The sequence below is a fragment of the Lissotriton vulgaris genome, chromosome 3_1, assembly GCF_964263255.1.
Source record: "Lissotriton vulgaris chromosome 3_1, aLisVul1.2, whole genome shotgun sequence".
Classification (NCBI taxonomy): domain Eukaryota; kingdom Metazoa; phylum Chordata; class Amphibia; order Caudata; family Salamandridae; genus Lissotriton; species Lissotriton vulgaris.
The window spans coordinates 1,380,479,256-1,380,498,095 of NC_141689.1; the positions used below are offsets into that span (position 1 = coordinate 1,380,479,256).

General features: G+C 47.1%; 1 protein-coding gene across 1 annotated transcript in view; it reads right to left on the reverse strand.

Annotated features, from left to right (window-relative positions):
• Positions 1-18,840, reverse strand: part of TDRD7 (tudor domain containing 7) — a 1,355,384-nt gene that overhangs the window by 157,737 nt on the left and 1,178,807 nt on the right. The window contains exon 16 of the mRNA XM_086961853.1: positions 7,085-7,245. Coding sequence (XP_086817979.1) covers positions 7,085-7,245 — 161 coding nt within the window. The remainder of the gene's footprint in view (positions 1-7,084; positions 7,246-18,840) is intronic.

An 18,840-nucleotide genomic window follows, 5' to 3' on the forward strand; every position in this document is an offset into this window, starting at 1 on the left:
TTTTGCATGTGCTCATTAAATCCAACAGTCTCTGGATAACGCTAGTCACACAGAACGGTCAGAGAGAGAGAGGTAGTCTCCCCCGACTCCCTTCCTGCATCGGTCACTACTTGCACCAAAGTTGGCAATCCTTAGTAGGCGGGTGGCCGAGAGTGGGTCATGCTCCTGAGAAATTATGTAGCAACACCTCCAAGCACTCGGAGCCCCCAACCCTACCTATAAAGTGGTACACAGTGACCCTCCATCAGTTGTGTAAGCCTTTGTTTGAGTGCCCAGTAATAGGGAGGTGGTGTGATGATATATATATATATAGCAGCTTGGCATTTGATGAAGAGTTCTGTAAACTCGAAACGCGTTATGCCTGTTTTTTTTAATAAAAAGATCTTTCACAAGCACTGTTGGTGTGGCCCGTGCAGCGTGAGGTATTGCGCACGTCTTTCTTTGATATATATATATAATATATTAATGGGGATTAGAACTGTGGAGTGAGAGTCTTGCTTGTGCGAATACCTTTGATCCTGGCCTTTGTGGATATACAATAAAGGGGCCATGCACCCACTACCTCACACTGATCCTGCCTTGGTGGGCCTGACCTGGTTGTTTGTAGGATCACCCCTTTGTATATACACACACATTACGCAGTGACTGGCACCACTGCGTAGTTATAGTCAGGACAGAGTTTCCATATGAAATTGATTTTTTGTTTTGCTAACAACTTTGGCAGCGTTTGAAGAATCTTCCACAAAAAAAAAAAGATTCACCCACATCACCTACTTCCTAGAAGGTTTTGTTTTGGGGTGATTCATCAAGCAGGGATGAGAACAAAGAGCGAGGGGAGGTCCCAAAACGTGTTTTCCCCCATGCAATTACCAGAGGAAGCTTCGAAATACAATCTTAAGGGCTTAACATAAAGACATCAAATTTGGCAGAAACCTTGATTCTCACCAAAAAAGCATTCTTTTTGTGATTTGCTGAAAATCCGTTCACCCTTTGAGAGAAACTAAGCTTTAAAATTTTTAGATATCTAGAAGTGCGGTATTATTTAGGCAAAACAATGTCAAATAGAGCATTCTGATTGGCTGGAGCAAGCAACGTGATTTACTAGCCACAACATGAAGAGATGTTGCGCCCGCCATTTTAGGACTCGGGATGTATGGCAGGTGACCGCAGGAAGTTACGCAAATGAAAGGGGGGGGGGAATTGGCCAGCAATAGTGGGGTTGAGCACCCATGGAGAGTTGGGGGCAGGAATTGGCCGTTGCCCAGGCCCTGCTCTCAACACCCCACTGTGCCCGGACAAAGGCTGTGCGGATGGTTCTGATAGGTATGATAATAATATCTTACTTCACATTAAAAAACACCCCTAGAAATTCACACAAGATTAATGGTTAATGTGGCGTTCTACTTGGGTATAACAATACCTAACTTTAAGTTAAACCCCAACCCTTCATGGCCAAAGGCTGGGTGCTGCACAGGGTTGGCATAATAAATGGTAATTAAATGACATAATACATAATAAGTAATAAAGAATTACTTCATGTTAACTGCAAAAAAACCTTAGAAATTCATTGAAAAACGGTTACAGTGACATTATAATAAGGATAAGGTGTCAGTTTAAAAATACAATTTTAAGCTAAAAAAACAACTAAATTCACCAGTTATAAATAACTGAATTAACTATAACTTGCGTACCAGCAGTATCCAAGCCGGCATTGATAACCTGTCTAGAGGTAACCTATCACGAACCACCCAAGTGAAGTGGTCTTGGAGGTGATCCGGTCAGAACCAATATTGTGCTGTATCCTACAAAGCATGGGTATACCTCCCCAACAAATGTGTCATATGTAAATCGCGGTGTGACAAACTGCCTGCTGAAAAGTTCTTTCTTACCGGCTCTAGCTTCTTCAACTCTATCCAGCATGCCAGCCAGGAAAGCAGCCAGAGTTTGTGTGGTATAAGATGAGGCCTGCATAACCAGGCTTTCTGGGGAAGATTGAAGGGACAAGAAAGATGGATCTCCAGTTGCACTTCTATAATGCCGGACGTTCAAATGATTCACTGCTGGAGTGTACGTCAGCTTTTAACATGCAGTTGTCACTGGGTCAATTAGGGTCTCATTAAAATGCAGAAAGCTCACAAAGTGGAAGACGAGTGTTACAGCCCTCATATGATAATAGACATGAACCTAACAATTGGCATGGGAAGCTCTAGACCATCTGCACTCTTTGTTAGGGCTGAAAAATTAAGCCACTTCACGGAGGCATGGACCTTAGGGACAGTTTATCACAACTCCAAGAAAAGTAACTAGCCAACTAGCATGTTTGAGAGCTAAATAATTTACTGTCAGATAGGGGCGGGAAAACATTACCTGCTTCATTGCTATCATATCAGTCATGTTGAATGGCATCAGGCACCTGAATCTGGTCAAAATCAAGGCCCAACAGCTCATGAATTGTGTGCCAGAAATGCTGAAGGGAATTGTTCCACCCTGAACCTTTTCTCCGCAACTGTCCAAAGGGCTTTCCTTCTCAACCTCTGCGGGATAGTGTCAGATTTTGACAAGGGCTGTTCTAACGGAGGTACCAATGGTGCCAGCATTAATACCACAAGAAGGTCAACTGGCCAAGGCCTTGGCGCTGGGATGTTTGCAGATGAAGCTGGAAGAGTTCTTTATGAAATTAGAGATGCAAGGCAAAGGGGTAAGATCTACAAGCAGAAATCAGAACCAAATGTTGAAAAGCCCCATGCAGTTCGTAGGCAGTGACAGGGAGGACCAATGCACACCAAAACATTTCCAAAATGGTATTTAAGAAGAAAGCCAGAAGGGCTTCCAGCACATGAAATACTGGTTAGACCTACAGCAATGCGGGGAATGGTGCTGGCGGTTGAAGAGCAGTTGACAGACCTTGGGCAGGAGTTAGTAATGCAAATGGAGGAGGCTTCTTAGGTGGAGCGATTTTCTTTGGCTCTGGATGAAAGGATGAGTCTTCAAAGAGCAAACAACAACAGAGTGACTTGGAATTTGAATGTGATTGACGCTTTGGCAAAGAGTCTCCATGTTTCTTTTTCTTGTAGTTTCTTCTTTCTTCCGTCAATGATTTTGATCATGGAGATGACAGACAGAAAGCTTGACCTACAATTTGAATGGTATCAAGCCCGGTGCTCATAATGGACATGGACCATAAAACCTTTTTCATTGAGCTTATTTATGTCTTGGGGTGTATGGAGCCACAAATGTTGCACGACTTCAAGCTGTACCTTAACACCAAACACAATAGGCATATTTTGTCTGAAATGGACATTTATTCAGTACAGTCCAGACCATGCTTAGAACCCAGACGTTTTAGTTATCCCTAAGCACTACGTTTGCTAGTAGTAATTTCCAAGTTCATTTCTGCAGACATTCTGAAAAATGAATGAGAGTTCGTCGAATCAACAAGATAGATCAAGATTTCTGACGAATGGCCCAGAAAAAAGGAAATGAGGGTTGTTGCACTTGGGTAGGCACTTTATAGTTCCAGTGAAGTCACCAAGATGTGTCTTGTGGAACAGCACAGAGATAGAGCCAGCACGCCATACCGGCACAAGACAGCTACAGATGGTTTCTTGATGCAGTCTGACGATATTCAGAAAAGACTTGCAACATGTTATACAGAGAAAAATGTAAAGTGCCTTTCACGTCATCAGTGAAAGAATTTGAGAAATAATTTATGTACCACGAAATTGCAATAGAACAATACAAATAACGAATACATAAAAAGTAAGAAATACCCACATGGGGAACGCTATTAGCCTCTACAGCATACAAATTAGTGCATCTAAATATATTTTTTAAGAACTCTTTAAAAAGTTACACATTCTATTACAAAATATTTCATTTGGAGGAACATAAAGTGATTGTGGTACTTATGAAGCTAGAGGATAGATAACTACAAGCATATTGGCCACATCCATTTCCGCCAATATATTAGCAAAGCAGTACAAATTAATAAAACATGGTTAATATCTTGGGGACCATTTTTGCACAGGTTACAGATCACTGATGAACCATACCATTTTGCTAGGAGGGGATTTAACCCTTTCGATGCTGATGACGAGCTCAGCTCGTCATCACCCACGGGTGTCGTGTGCTGATGACGAGCTGAGCTCGTCATGGTGCCAGCAAAAGTGCAAAATCCAGCACAGGGGGGGAAAATGGCCAGCAGTCATGTGGTTAAAGGAAGCATGCCCAGCCTTCGCAGTACCCAAAAACAGCACACTCCATGCGGCAGACTCCACAAAGCATAGGCCTGTGTTTTATCAAACAGGAATCAATAGCCGGACGGTAACCCCTATTTACAATACAGGCCTCCCTGTCCATACAAAAACTTAATGACCAGGTGGCGAGCTGTAAAGTAGCTTTTTATTGGTGCAGAATCAGAGTAGAAATCAAAGACTTAACTAATTGCAGCAAATCTATCGTAATCATAAAATTTCTTTAGATAAATTAATTTTCTTTTAGACCATCTAAAATGTATTTTCAGAGCCAGAACCTAAGTGTACCATGGTCGCTCTTTGATAGGACCCCGGTCCTACACACTACTCCAGCGAAGTTCTGTATCTTAGTACTACTCAGCCTTAGGGTGGGCACCGAAAGAGATGAGTTAACAGAGGCCAGGTGTCTAAGAATTCGGCTTTCCATTGTGTTTAAAAATCCCCATTTTGACACATCAATCAATTCTGTACCATATAATAGGAAGGCAGGAATCTTTGCACGAAATACCTCAAATACGAGTGCAAAATGTCTTCTTCTGGCGGTCCTAAAACAGGAGCCCAGACATTTAGCCTGGGAAGTGGCTTTAAATATTTTTTTTCTATATGAGCTTTCTCACTTAAGATTCCCTTACACTATCTTCCCCAAAAAAGGATCCGATTTTACAGTTTCAATTTTTGACCACCCAAAAATCAAGCAAAATATCCATATTTCGGCTTCTTCAACCAATGCACTCTTAGTTTTGCTTTTAGATACAATAAAAGCTAATTTTTGCAGTGCCAACAGACAGCTATTTAGACCCTTAGACCCCACAATATTTTGTGACTTTGGGTAGCAAATTTGCGACCAAATAAAACCCAAATTTGCGGCCCAAAACCTCAAAAAACAATTTTTGCATTAGGAACAAAATATGCCCCCACAAAAATACTGATGGCTTCTGCTCTGTCACTGCTCGAGACTATATTATGTCACAGTCTGTAATGTTGCAGTCTCTCCAGCAGCACAGCTTGAGAGTTTGTACAAAAAAATGTTTGAGACATAGGGAAGTTTGGGGTTAAGAGGAGACAATGCAGGGGAGAGAAGTGCAGTGGAGGGGGGGCAGGAGAGGCTTCCAATGGCTTGCAGGGTTTGCAGGGGACACACAAGCGTATGAGGTGGGCTGCAGGCTCATTGCTCAGGAAGAGGCTAGGTGCATTTCAAAGGCAGGCGAAATAGGAATTTAACACCTCTGCTGGCTGCTGCTCCCCCTCCCTTTACTGGCTCAGTGACAGCATTTTGTTTTTGTAAATACATATTTTGCAAAGATAGCAGGATTTTTACAAAAGTGCTGATTTTGCTAATTTTTTTTGTTGCATATTGAAAAATCCTGGGGGTTCTGCTTAGGAGTTCGATCAAAAATCATCATTTTGTCTGCGTGAAGTAGGAACACAATAGGCTTTCCCCAAATATCGGGAAAATACCCTCACTTTGGGACAAGTAATCAAGGAGGTCTGAAATATATAGGGCCCACTCCCACCCGTTGCTGTCTACGCCCCCAGACGTAGAGACCCACTATCAAATTGTTTGTGACCAGCATGCAGATTCCTAGATTTGGGACAGCGTTAATCAGTCTTAACAGATGAAGTAGCTCTGGATGGGATCTGCGTGTATGGAAAAAAAGAGGAACGGACGTCAGGGCATGGGAATGGTGCCAATATAGGCTCTGCATGTCATTTCTGGAGCAGAACAGTGTCAGTGAGGAGTAGCATGTGTCACACGCAGAGGTAGTAAACAACAAAAGAGTGCCCCCACGTAACATGTAGGTTGTAGCATGCCCGTTCCGCAGGAAAACAGGATGGACCCGATGGTGAAGCATGCCGCCAAAGGGCAACCCTGGTAGGGGAGTGTTATATAAAAAAAACAGCGTTTTTGTTTACTCTGGAAGAGTCAGTCAATACAAACAGTAGAATCTCTCGATGGTTCTGATACATTACCAGCTGTCTTCACTGGCATAAACAGCTGTCAATCCTCCAAACTAGGCAATGGGCTCTCGCACAGTGGTGGATAAGATTCAGGAGGTTGCACCTTGAAGTCCTCTGCAGAATATTGCCAAACATGACAGCTCACTCCATAACAGTGACCGCCATGCACCAAGGGTGTAAGGGCTTCCACTACAGTTGACTGCTTCAACAAGTGAGGTCGGCTCAACGGTCAAGGGTGCATCAGGAGCACCAATGGCAGTAACAGAGTGCTGGGTTGAGGTATTTTCAGAAGATATGCAGAATACATATGCCAGGTCAGAGCCGAGGGATCATTTAGTGAAGCAACACTTCACGCAATGTCGGTTACAAATGCTCTTGATTTCACAACAATTACACCAGTCTGTAAAGGAGTGATAAAAAGCAATACCAGAAAGGAATCATCATATGACGTCTGAGATACAGGCCTACAAGAAATCCCCAGGCACCATATGGAAACCTACATCCCAGTCAGTTAATACCAATAAAAGTCCACACTACTGTCAGATGTGCACCACACATGTTGACAACGTAGGAAAATGTATATTACACACACAATACCCGAAAAAATAAAATGGTAAAATGAATTAGAAATGATGGACTATAAATGTGTTTATCTGTAGTGTGCATTTTACACTGAAATCCAGTCCAAATAATCTCAGTTGTACCCTGAATTCAGTGCTTAGTTGACAAAACAAGATGGAAAGTAAACAAAACTCAACATCATCATAAGTATAGAGACCCTGGTCTCTTTGTACAGTACTTTAACCACAGGTACTAAACAAAGTAGAATAACAATTTACATACAATATAACAATTTGCATAAAGAACGCTACCTGCTAGCTGAGCAGTCACAGCTTGAAATGGAAGTTGTTTGAACTTGTCTGAAAGGGGCTGTATTTTACTACAGCTGACAAGCTCATGTTTTCCATAATCCAACTGATAGAGAGATACAAGGCCATTAGTTAGGATCCCTCTTAACAGAGCTCTGTACCACCTAGAAAGAAAAAGGTTTATAAATACCATGATGAAAAGGAGTAAATTCACGATGATCTGACAAAACATATTTCAGTCTCAAATTCAGTTAAAAATGTTTATTCCAGAATTAGTAACTGGATGTGATAGTCAATAGACACTCCCTTCAAATAGTTGTTCCACAAAATGAGATTTATAATGCACAGAATACGTTTATTTTCTTTCTTCACTTCACACAATTGGAAAAATCATTAAAGCACAAGTTACTACTTGTGTGACGATATATCTGTAAGAGACATTAGTTAGTGATAGATCCCTTACCTTAGAATATCCCCAGGCGTCAGACTGGATCCGGAAAATTTTGCGTAGCAATACCCCTGCTCGCCGGCAGGCGTCGTCTGCTGTTCCGCGTTCGTCGGCGTCGTTAGCGCCGGAATGACGTCGTCGGAGTACTTAGACGCCGCCCATGCGCGCTGACATCAGTTCTGATACACAGCTTTTCCGCGCCAGATACACAGAGCCATGATAGAATCAACACTGGTACCATGAAACTAGGGCCCTGAAAGGGGATGACCTTACCCCTAGATATCGGTTCGCAGAACGGGGAGGATGGGTGGGTCGGTAAGGAATCTATCACTAACTAATGTCTCTTACAGATATATCGTTACACAAGTAGTAACTTGTGCATCTGAAAGAGACACGTTAGAGATCGATTCCTTACCTTAGAATAGATACCCCAGCAATACCAGCCCCGGTGGTGGGTCTGCGAACCAATAATCACACCAGAAAGTCCTGGAGGACAGAACGGCCAAAGAAGCCATCCCTCCGGACTTGGCTGATCGGGCAATAATGTCTTGCAAATGTGTGCAGCGAGGCCCACGTAGCTGCCTGGCAAATATCCTGCAAGGGCACTCCTCGGCCCAGGGCAGTGGTAGTCGCCGTGGCCCGAGTAGAATGAGCCCGTAGTCCCACAGGGGTTTCCTTCTTTGCCAAGAAGTAACACGCCTGGATACACAAGATGATCCACCGCGAGACGGTCCGCTTGTGCACCACCTTTCCCATCTTAGCGCCCACGTAACCAACAAAGAGTTGGTCATCCACCCGGAACTGGCGTGTGCGATCCAGATAGTAAGAGAGCGTACGTTTTTGGTCCAGACGGTGGAGCCTCTCTTCCTCTTTCGAGGAATGCGGAGGCGGAAAGAAGGTGGACAAGGTAATGGACTGCCCGATGTGGAAGGCCGTGACAACCTTGGGCAGGAACGAAGGTCTCGTCCTCAACAAAACCTTGTCTGGATGAACAGAGAGGAAAGAAGGGTTAGAAGAAAGAGCCTGGAGCTCACTCACTCTCCTGGCAGAGGTGATGGCAACCAGGAAAGCAGTCTTCAAGGTAAGAAGACGGAGAGGACAGTTATGGAGCGGCTCAAAGGGAGCACACATTAGGTAGGTAAGTACAAGATTCAAGTCCCACTGGGGCATCACAAAAGGAACAGGAGGGAACATGTGTGTGATGCCCTTCAGAAACCTATTTACAATCGGGGACTTGAACAAGGAAGGCTGATCAGGTAGCCTTAAGAAGGCGGAAAGGGCAGAAAGGTAGCCCTTGATATTGCCCAGAGCAAAGCCCTGCTGGGCAAGAGAAAGAAGGAAGAAGACAACCTCAGAAAGGGGTGCAGAGAGTGGATCCACAGCCTTTGCTGTGCACCATGCCACAAATCTGTTCCACCTGCAGGCGTATACCGACTTTGTGGAGGGACCCCTGGCTGCCAGAATGACATTACAGAATTCGGGAGGCAAGTCAAATGGCCTCAACTGTCGCCGCTCAATCTCCAAGCTTGTAGGTGGAGACTGGACAGATTCGGGTGGAGGACCGTCCCCTGCTGCTGCGACAGAAGGTCCTCCCGAAGAGGCAGACGAATCGGGGGATCAACTGACATGCCGAGTAGCTCGGGATACCAGTATCTTCGTGCCCAGTCCAGAGCCACAAGGATAACCTGGGCCCGATCGCGCCTGATCTTCTTCAGCACTCTGGGCAGAAGTGGTATAGGTGGAAAGGCGTACAATAGACCGCAACTCCACTCGCGACGAAAAGCGTCTCCGAGAGAGTGCCTTGGAAACTCCAACGCGCAGAACTGATGACATTGCGTGTTCTCTTCCGTGGCGAATAGATCTAACCAAGGCTCTCCCCACTGCTGAAAGAGGCCTTGCGCCACGTCCGAGTTCAGACGCCATTCGTGATCCATCATGCACCGACGGCTGAGTTAGTCCGCCCTGGCGTTCAGGGAACCTGCCAGGTGTTAAACCACCAGGGTCACGCCCTGTTGTTCCAGCCATTGCCAGAGGCGCAGAGCCTCCTGGCATAGGGTCCACAACCCCAACCCGCCCTGTTTGTTGCAGTACCACATGGCGGTGGTGTTGTCCGTGAACACCTGCACTACACTCCCCCGGACAGAGGGGAGGAATGCCTTCAGTGCAAGTTGGATCGCCCGCAGCTCCAGAAGGTTGATGTGGAGCTGGGACTCCGCCGGAGACCAGAGACCTCTGATCTCCGCCTCTCCCATGTGGCCTCCCCAACCCAGGAGGGACACGTCCGTCACAACTACGTGCTCCGGGTGGGGTAGGGAAAGGGATCTGCAACTGACCCAATCGCGGTCCGTGAGCCACCACTGCAGCTGTTTTACAGTGCCCTCCGAGATCAAGACATGGTCGGACAAGTTGCCCTGTACTTGGCCCACTGAAACTTCAGGTCCCACTGCAGAGCCCGCATCCGCCACCGGGTTTGATGCACCAGAAGGATGCAGGAGGCCATCAGCCCCAGTAGCCGCAGCGTCAACCTGACCGAAACCCGGGATAAAGGCTGAAAGATCGGAATCAGAGCCTGAATATCCCGAACCCGCTGTTCGGGTGGATAAACCCGAAACTGCGCCGAGTCCAGAACCACTCCGATGAAGAGGAGCTTCTTAGAGGGACACAGGTGTGACTTCGGCACATTTATGGAGAAACCCAGCAGGTGCAGGAGGTCGGCCGTAGTCTATAGGTGGCTGACGACTGTCTGGGGCGAGCCCGCCTTTAACAACCAGTCGTCGAGGTAGTGAAAGACTGAAACCCCTAACCTGCGCAGATGGGCTGCAACCACCGCCATCACTTTGGTGAACACCCGTGGGGCGCTGGTAAGGCCGAAGGGGAGCACGGTAAATTGAAAGTGCTCGTGGCCTACCGTGAACCTGAGGTAACGCCGGTGGGCCGGCAGGACGGGGATGTGAAAATAGGCGTCCTGCAAGTCCAACGCTACCATCCAGTCTCCTGGATCCAGGGCAGCTAAGACCTGAGCCAGAGTCAGCATCTTGAACTTCTCCTTCCGAGGAAGCCGTTGACGTTCCGTAGGTCCAAGATAGCGCGTAGGCCCCCTTTGCCCTTCTTGGGTACCAGAAAGTAGTTGGAGTAACAACCACACCCTACTTCTGGCCCAGGAACGCGTTCGATGGGCCCCTTGGCCAAGAGGGCTGTGACTTCCTCTTGCAGAAGTTGCAAGTGATCCCCCGACACGCGCTGGAATTGCGGTGGCATGGCTGGAGGGGTCGCCTCAAAGGGGAGGGAGTAGCCCCTTCGGACGATTTGCAGCACCCACCTGTCCGACGTAACGGTGCGCCAGTGGGAGAGGTGATGGCGAACCCTGCCCCCCACTGGCGTCACATGGGCCTGAAAGCACGGACTAGGAGGGTTTTGAGGCAGGTGCTGCGGGGGTATGTGTGGACTGGCCGCGCCGTTGTCCCCGACTGCCGCCACAGTGGTTTCCACGGCCGCCACCGCGCTGTTGGACATTCTGCGGCACGTGGCTGGCAGCACGTGTGGGGGCGCCCCTTCCTTGGCCACGAAAGGAGCGAAAGGCACCCGTTTGCTGGCGAGGGGCCGAGAGGCCCAAGGACTTGGCTGTAGCCCTGGAGTCCGCTCTCGGGGGTGGGGTGGGTGGACACTGACACTTCGCGCATGGGTCAACCTAAGTTTCCTGTGCAATTCTGGGCCTATGGATGAACTAAGACGGTGGGGGTAGCTGTTTTTTTTAAGGTAGGTGTTCCCATGCAGGTCGCACACACAATAAGGGATAAAGAAGGTCGTTTCCTCAAGCTGGAGGTCGTATTGCAGGGCAAGCCGCTTACCTTGCTTAACGTATACGCGCCAAACCAAGCGCAGGATGCTCTTCTCCGTGACCTATTTCGGAACCAGCTCTCTCGTAAAACTAACCCCATCATTCTCGGAGACTATTTAAATTTGGTATGGGACCCCAGTCAAGATTGCACCGCCTCTTCTTACCAGGGAGCAGGGGCTATGTCTGCAGGGCTCAACCGTGAAATAGACGCTCTGGGCCTTCTAGATGACTGGTGTTATCAGGAAGAGGAAGCACAGGATTATACTTTTTATTCCCATGTCCACCGCTCCAACTCCCGTATTGATTATTTCTTTCTATTCCAATCGTTCATTCGCTCCTTGGACTCTGCGGTGATTTCTGACATATCCATCTCAGACCATGACCACTTAGAAATCGCCCTATCTGGTGTGGGTAGATACCCGGGTTCCATCCCACGGTGGTGCCCATCCCTGCATGTCCTCCGTGACCAAGTAGATGTGGCGTAATTAAGACAGGCCATACAATCATATTTCGCTACCAATGATCTTCCGGAAACCCACAACCACATTTTGTGGGACGCTTTTAAAGCTTTGATCAGGGGTACTATCACTTCCATCTCTATAGCTCGCAGGCAGGAAGCCCGCATGGTAGAAGATAACCTTGCTCGCGACATTAAATACTTGGAGCAAAAAAGTTGTAATGTGCCCTCTTTTTCAATGTGTAAGAGGCTTGCCTCCCTTCGGGGACAGCTCAAAGCTCTTGCGTGAACAAAGCGGAGCATTCCCTCTTGGCGGTAAAGCAAATATTTTATGGAGGGGGGGGGGGGGGGAACAGGGTGGGTTCACTGCTGGAGCGCCGCCTCAGTCTTCAGGTTTCCCATTGCCACATCCCTAAGATTGCCTTGCTGGAAGGGGGGCTATTTCAGAACGAGCTAAACAGCTGGAATTTAGCAGATTCTTTTCCAATTTGTATAGCCAGGGAGATACCAGTGTGGAACAGATAGACCCCTTTCTGGCAGCCTGTCCTTGGACGCCTTTACTTCCTTTTTATAAGCACCAGCTGGAGGAACCCATCACAGCAATCAAACTTCTGCAAGCATTGAAGAGCATGAAAGTGGGGAAATCACCAGGCCCGATGGCCTAACATTGGCATTTTAAAGCCTCTTTCTTCCAGAGCTTCAGACCCCTTTCCTGCTCCTCTTTAACTCCTTTGCAGAATATGGGTCTGTGACCCAGACGATGGCGGAGGCAGAGATCACGCTTGTACCCAAACCAGGGAAGGACCCTACTGCATGTGCCTCATATAGGCCTATTTCTTTATTGAATGTAGATGCTAAATTGTATACCAAAATTCTCGCCCGCCGCCTTGCTCCCCACCTTTCAGGCATAATTGAACCCGACTAGGTGGGCTCCATACAGGAGCGTCAGGGAGCTGACAATATTTAAAGAATAGCTCATCTAGTACAAAAGGCTCAACACTACAATATACACGATTTCCCCCTTTCCCTTGACACTGAGAAGGCCTTCAACCGGGTTGATTGGTCTTTTTTTCGGGCGGTGCTCCATCGTATAGGTCTTGGGCCGGTCATGATTGAGCGAATTATGGCCCCATATGCGGCGCCCTCAGCACACATGTTACTGGCCTCCTTACACCTTCCTTTTCCATTAGCAGGGGCACGTGACAGGGGTGCCCACTCTTGCCTCTGCTTTTTGCTCTTGCTGTGGAACCCATGGCGATCGCCATCCGCCAATCCGAGTCCATCCGAGGCATTCGAATAGGGGGACCAATCACAAGATTGCCCTTTTCGCCGACGATCTTCTCCTGACGCTCATAGACCCAGCGAGTTCTCTTCCCGCACTTACAGACATTCTCTCTCAATTTGAACTAGTGTCTGGCCTTAAGATTAATCTTCCCAAATCTCATGCACTCAATCTTACCCTTCCCCCCAAAAATTGGATGATTTGAGGGATGTTAGTCCCTTCCAATGGGCCCGCTCTTAATCCGCTATCTCAGGATGAATGTCACAGCTAGTCTAGACACATGGACACAGGCGAACTGGCCGGCCTGTTGAGCTTCAATATGTGCTGAACTCCGTCGCTGGAAATCGCTCCCCATCTCCTGGCTGGGCCGTCTTAATGCAGTCAAAATGACAATCTTACCGAAAGTCCTGTATCTTTCCCAGGCGCTCCTTACACCGATCCCTCATAGGGATATCCTACGCCTCCAGCAGGAGATTACCACCTTCATTTGGGGAGGTAGTAGGCCACGCTTCCCACGAGGGTTTAAATGCTACCGCAAGAACAAGGAGGGCTGGCCTGCCCTGGTTTGCTCGTCTAGTACTGGGCGTCTCACCTCCGCTACATATCGGAATGGGTGGTTCGCGAGAGTGAAAACACTGGTTCCATATAGATAGGGCTGTGGCCTGTCGTCCGCTGTGTGGTATGGCCTGGTGTCAGAGAAGTGCTCGGCACCGTAGTGTTTATATTGCCATCCCAACAATTGTTTTGGAAATTTGGGATAGAATCGACGTGCCTCGCGGCCTCACTACATTCCCTTCTCCCTATACACCATAAGCGCGTAACCCGGACTTTCCGCCGGCTTTGCACTTAGCATTTTTTCTGGCGTGGGCAGCCGGTGAGTGCCGCATCATAGTACAACTGTTTGAGAAAGGAAGTTTTAAATCATTTGAACAGTGCAGGAAAGATTTTAATCTCCCCAAAACCACGCGGCTACAATACTTCCAAATTCGACACTGGCTTCGTGCTCCCTCGCAAGCGGAAGGCGCCACACGCCAGCTTACGCCGTTCAAGTCCCTGGTCCGCTCCTCTGATGGCACCCGAGGGCTGATATCCCGGATATATAAGGTACTACAACACTTGTACACAGTGCCCCCGCATACCTATCAACGCCAATGGCAGCTAGAACTCGAAAGTGATATTCTTCCAGACCAATGGGAACATTCAGCGCATTTTTAGAAGCATAACGCGGCACGAATCAGCATATAAAATCATGACTCGTTGGTATTACACTCCCCTGAGACTCCAGTAGATGTTCCCGGGCTTCGCCCCGCTCTCCTGGCGCTGGTTTGGCGGCCCTGGGCTCCGTCCTTCACATATGATGGTCATGCCCTCTCGTTCATACTTTCTGGCGTGAGGTTCTGGGTCATATTAAGGAAGTGGCTGGGTTTCCCCTTCCCAGAGACCCGGGGATAATCATACTAGGGCTCCGTCCAGCACCTCTTAAAGCTATGACTCACACGGACTGGCGCTTGATTTTCCACGTGCCCACTGCTGCAAAACAGGTCATTGCGCTTCATTGGAATAAAACTTGTACTCCTCCGACATTGGTATGGCTTTCCCGTCTCTGGCATGCAATGGTGATGGAATTTCTTTACCACAGTTTGGAATACACAGACGCTAAATTTAAACGCACTTGGCAGCCCTTGATCTCACATCTCTCTCAGTTGGAACACGCCCGATCTGTCTCGCCTCGCTTGAGAGCCCTCTAACTCTTTGCTGATCCTATATTCCCAGGGGGGGAAACCAAGGAAGAGGACACAAGCTGAATGGGGAGAGAATTCAAACCCCTCTTGTCATTCCATACGATGCGGCCACAGACTCCACCCTGGTACGAGGAGCTGACACATTATGCCCTTCCCCCTCCCTCCCTTCCTCTTTAGTCTTCTTAATTTCCCTTCCTCCACTCAACTTCTGACAGGAGAGGCACGACTTCCTCTGCTGATCTCTTTTCTTTCCTTTCTTTGTTCTTTGCAGACTAGCAGTTTTGAGGCTTCCCGAATGAATTAGTTGCAGGGGCCGCAGGCCCCATTACGCACTGCTGCTTATTGACAGGGCAAGTATCATGGGCATATGTTGCCTCTAGGCGAATTTCTAGCAAGGATTGTTGCAGTGCCCGGGTTAACGAGTCGATAGGTGCCTTGAGTGAGTGTAGCAGGAGCATTGAATAGCGCCCTCCAAGACACTCTGCTACACTTCGTGTGCTTGCCTTTTTTGATACCTCTAGAGTAATGTGTCTGTTTCCCCCCGGCATCATTTGCTACCAGAGATTGCCCTGGCACTGACATTGGTCGCAGTACATGATATAATTTTCTTCCGCTGTGATGTTTTATAATGTTAACTGTCTGGTAACTGCTATGTTGAATTTTCTTGTTATGTATAAATTCAATAAAAGAGATTTTTTTTAAAAACATCTTGGATTCCACCTGCACAACCAGTGTCTAATTCACCTGCAACACACAGCTCATGGAAAAAGGACTACAAATTCAATCTCTGTTTTTCACAATAACGTGTTATATAGGTTGACCAAGGCAATAGTTCTGTGTATTGAAAAACCTGTCAACCCACTACTAGATGACTCAATTGCTAAAGCTTCAGCATCTAGCTTTGATGCTGATGTCAACTTAACTGTCTGCATCCGACATCAACTGTACAGATGACACCCTGATCAAAACCTGCTAACACAAAGCCAAACTATTTGCAGAGTGCTTCACAAAACTCAGACATCAAAGAGAAATTAGAAGGCACTAGAAACAAGTGTCAATCTCAACTGAAGGAAGACCTCACTAGATTGAAGAAGATCTCAACGCACTACACACAAATCTCATCACGGAAACAGTTAACTACGTCGCCCTAATAATCATAAAAAGTATCCAATAGAAGTACAAGTTACTTACCTTTGGTAATGATGTATCTGGTAGAGACTATTCTAGCCGCAGATTCCTCAACATAGAATTATCCCCAGGAGTGAGACTGGATCCGGAAAAGTTTCTTTGCCTCAGTATCTCTGTGCGCCAGGGGGGGGGGGGCGACCATGTGAATCCGTCCTGACGTTGTCCACGGGCGTGATGTCAGCTAGGTCACATAAGCCCCACCCCGGCGCACTGACATCAGTTTTCTTCAGAGAACTTTTCGCGCCACAACGCGGAGCCATCACAAACAAAACTGTGGAGAGTATGGGAACAGTATGCAAAAAAGCAAATAAAACAGAAAAAGGGAGGAATGAAAAGGGAGGAACAGCACCAGTTGTAAAAGTGCCAGGCACTAGGGCACAGAAAGCCATAGCAGTGAAAGAGCAGAGCACAGCTCTGAGGAGCAACATGGACAGCAGAAAAACATGTGAAAAACGTCATAGCAGATGCCAGAGAGTCTGCAATCACAATCCACAACAGTGAAGGGCAGCAAAGTCGGAACAGATGAGTAGCGGCAAATTCCCCCAAGTCAACACCATCAAAGAGGGTCATAGCCCCTGGAAGGAATTAAAGGCTGAGGTACAGCCAAAAGACCCCAACTCAGAGGACTGCAGAGGAATCAGAAATCCTAAACAATTGAAAGGGAAGAACAGTAATAGTCTGCTCCCACACTGGAAAAAACCAGGGTGTAGGAATGCAGAAGTACACATGAACCAACCGGCCTTGCACCAGCAATGAAGGGGTGGAACAATTTTTTTATTTTTTATTTTATTTATAGCACTTTTTTAGCAGCAATAGAGATATAGAAACGAACAGCTTGACATACATATCAGTAGTGACATTAGGTATTGGTGTCCTAATCAGATCGTCTTTGTGGGTGCAGTATTTGCGACAGTTCATCCCAACATTTTTCTCCGACGGTGTCAACAGACCTCAATATACTTCACAGCAGTACTAAGAGCATTTTCACGGCAACAGAGAGATTAAAATACAGCATACCATTAAGCATGACGGAGATGTACAGTCTGTCCGCACCATGTACCGCAACAGCAAGGACCACAGATATAGGAGATGTCTGTATATATTAGTTACATAGGCAATGTCATGACAGTAAGAGGCCACCAGTTTTGCCTGAGCGATCCACCCTCAGTATCGGTCAATTACTCCTGCTGCATTAAAGACGAGTCAGATTCTCCCTCCTCCCCTCGCAAGAGATACATTTGTAATGAACCCCACACATCTCTTGGTCTAGAAGCCATCAGTAATGTCTCTGCATACACAGATGCTTGCTCCTGACAATAAATAACATCCCGTATCCACTCTTTAGATTTTGGAGCCTTCCCCCAGCCCCATCGGCAAGCCACTCTACGTTTGGCCAGTAATAACACAATATCTAATAACTTTCTACTTTGTTTGGGTGTTTGTGCGGTATATCCCAACAACGTAATCAAGGGATCTCTCTCCAGCGTAGTACCCAGCATTTGTTCAATGGCCTCATGCGCCTGCGTCCAGTACTCCCACATCACCTGACATTCTCACGCCAAATGTAAGAAGCCCGCTCCAGCCCTCTGACACCTGTCACATCTGTCATTATCTGAAAGGTGAAATAGATACGTTGTAAAAATTTGTAGTGTATGACCTTGAACCTACAACTAGCCGATACACATTCTGTGACACTACAGCAATACTTCCATTGATCCTCAGTAATCTCTCGTTCCAGATCTTCACTTCAGTGAGTGCGAGCCAAGCTTTCTGTCCGTATGGTACGATACATACCAGATACCAGGTGTTTCCCATCAGAAGAACTTAGTATAAAATGCATGGGAGCAAAAATTTCCGGTTCACAGGGAAAGTCCAGAAGAAGCACCCTCATTCCCTGCCTCAATCTCACGTACAGAAAAATCTCCAGTGGTGTGGGACATGTACCCCACCGTGCGCAGTATCCCCTCATGAAACTGGTCTCCCAACGTGACAACCTGTAGCCGTTTGCACATAGCTCGAAAGCCCGCTTCCTGTAGGAGGACCATAGTTAGGTGATATGTGAGCGGGAGTTGCGGTGAATACAACAATTGCATAGCCATGAGCCGTGCCATAGGCCTCCATGCATCCACTGTGCAGGTTACTGTAGTGAACGGTGTCTCTACAGCATTAGAGGGCCGTCTATGAGTCCATTAAGAGGAAGAGGACGTGCCAACCAATCCTCAGTGGCTATCTGTGGCATGTATGGCGAGGCGAAAACCAGTGATAGGCATAATGAGCTTGCGCACTAATATAATAGGTCTCAAAGTCGGGAATATCAAATCCACCCCTATCATATGGCTGCATAAGGACCGACCATTTGAGTCAAGGTTGTTTACCGCCCCATACTAGACGTATTAAAGAGTCTTGAAGAAAAATGCTCCAGGGTAATAGGGAATATCAAGAAATAAGTAAAGAAATTGGGGGAGTACCACCATCTTTACAAGAGAAGCTCTTCCCGCCAACGATAAGGGCAAGATATCTATCGGGTGACGTTAGTCATCAGTTTTGTTACAGCTGTGCCATAGTTTAATCAGAGTGTTTCCTCCGTATCCCTAGTCACTTGTATACCTAAATACCTAAGATCAGACTCGCACCATTCGATGGGAAAGTCTAGTCGGAATTTAGAGACTGCTGGCGTAAGTGGGAAAAATTGAGATTTTCCCCAATTAATGTTAACACCGGAGATCTGTCCAAACACCAGAAATTCCCTCAACAGGGGGTTAACATTTTGCTGTGGCTCCCTAATATATAACGTGACGTTGTCA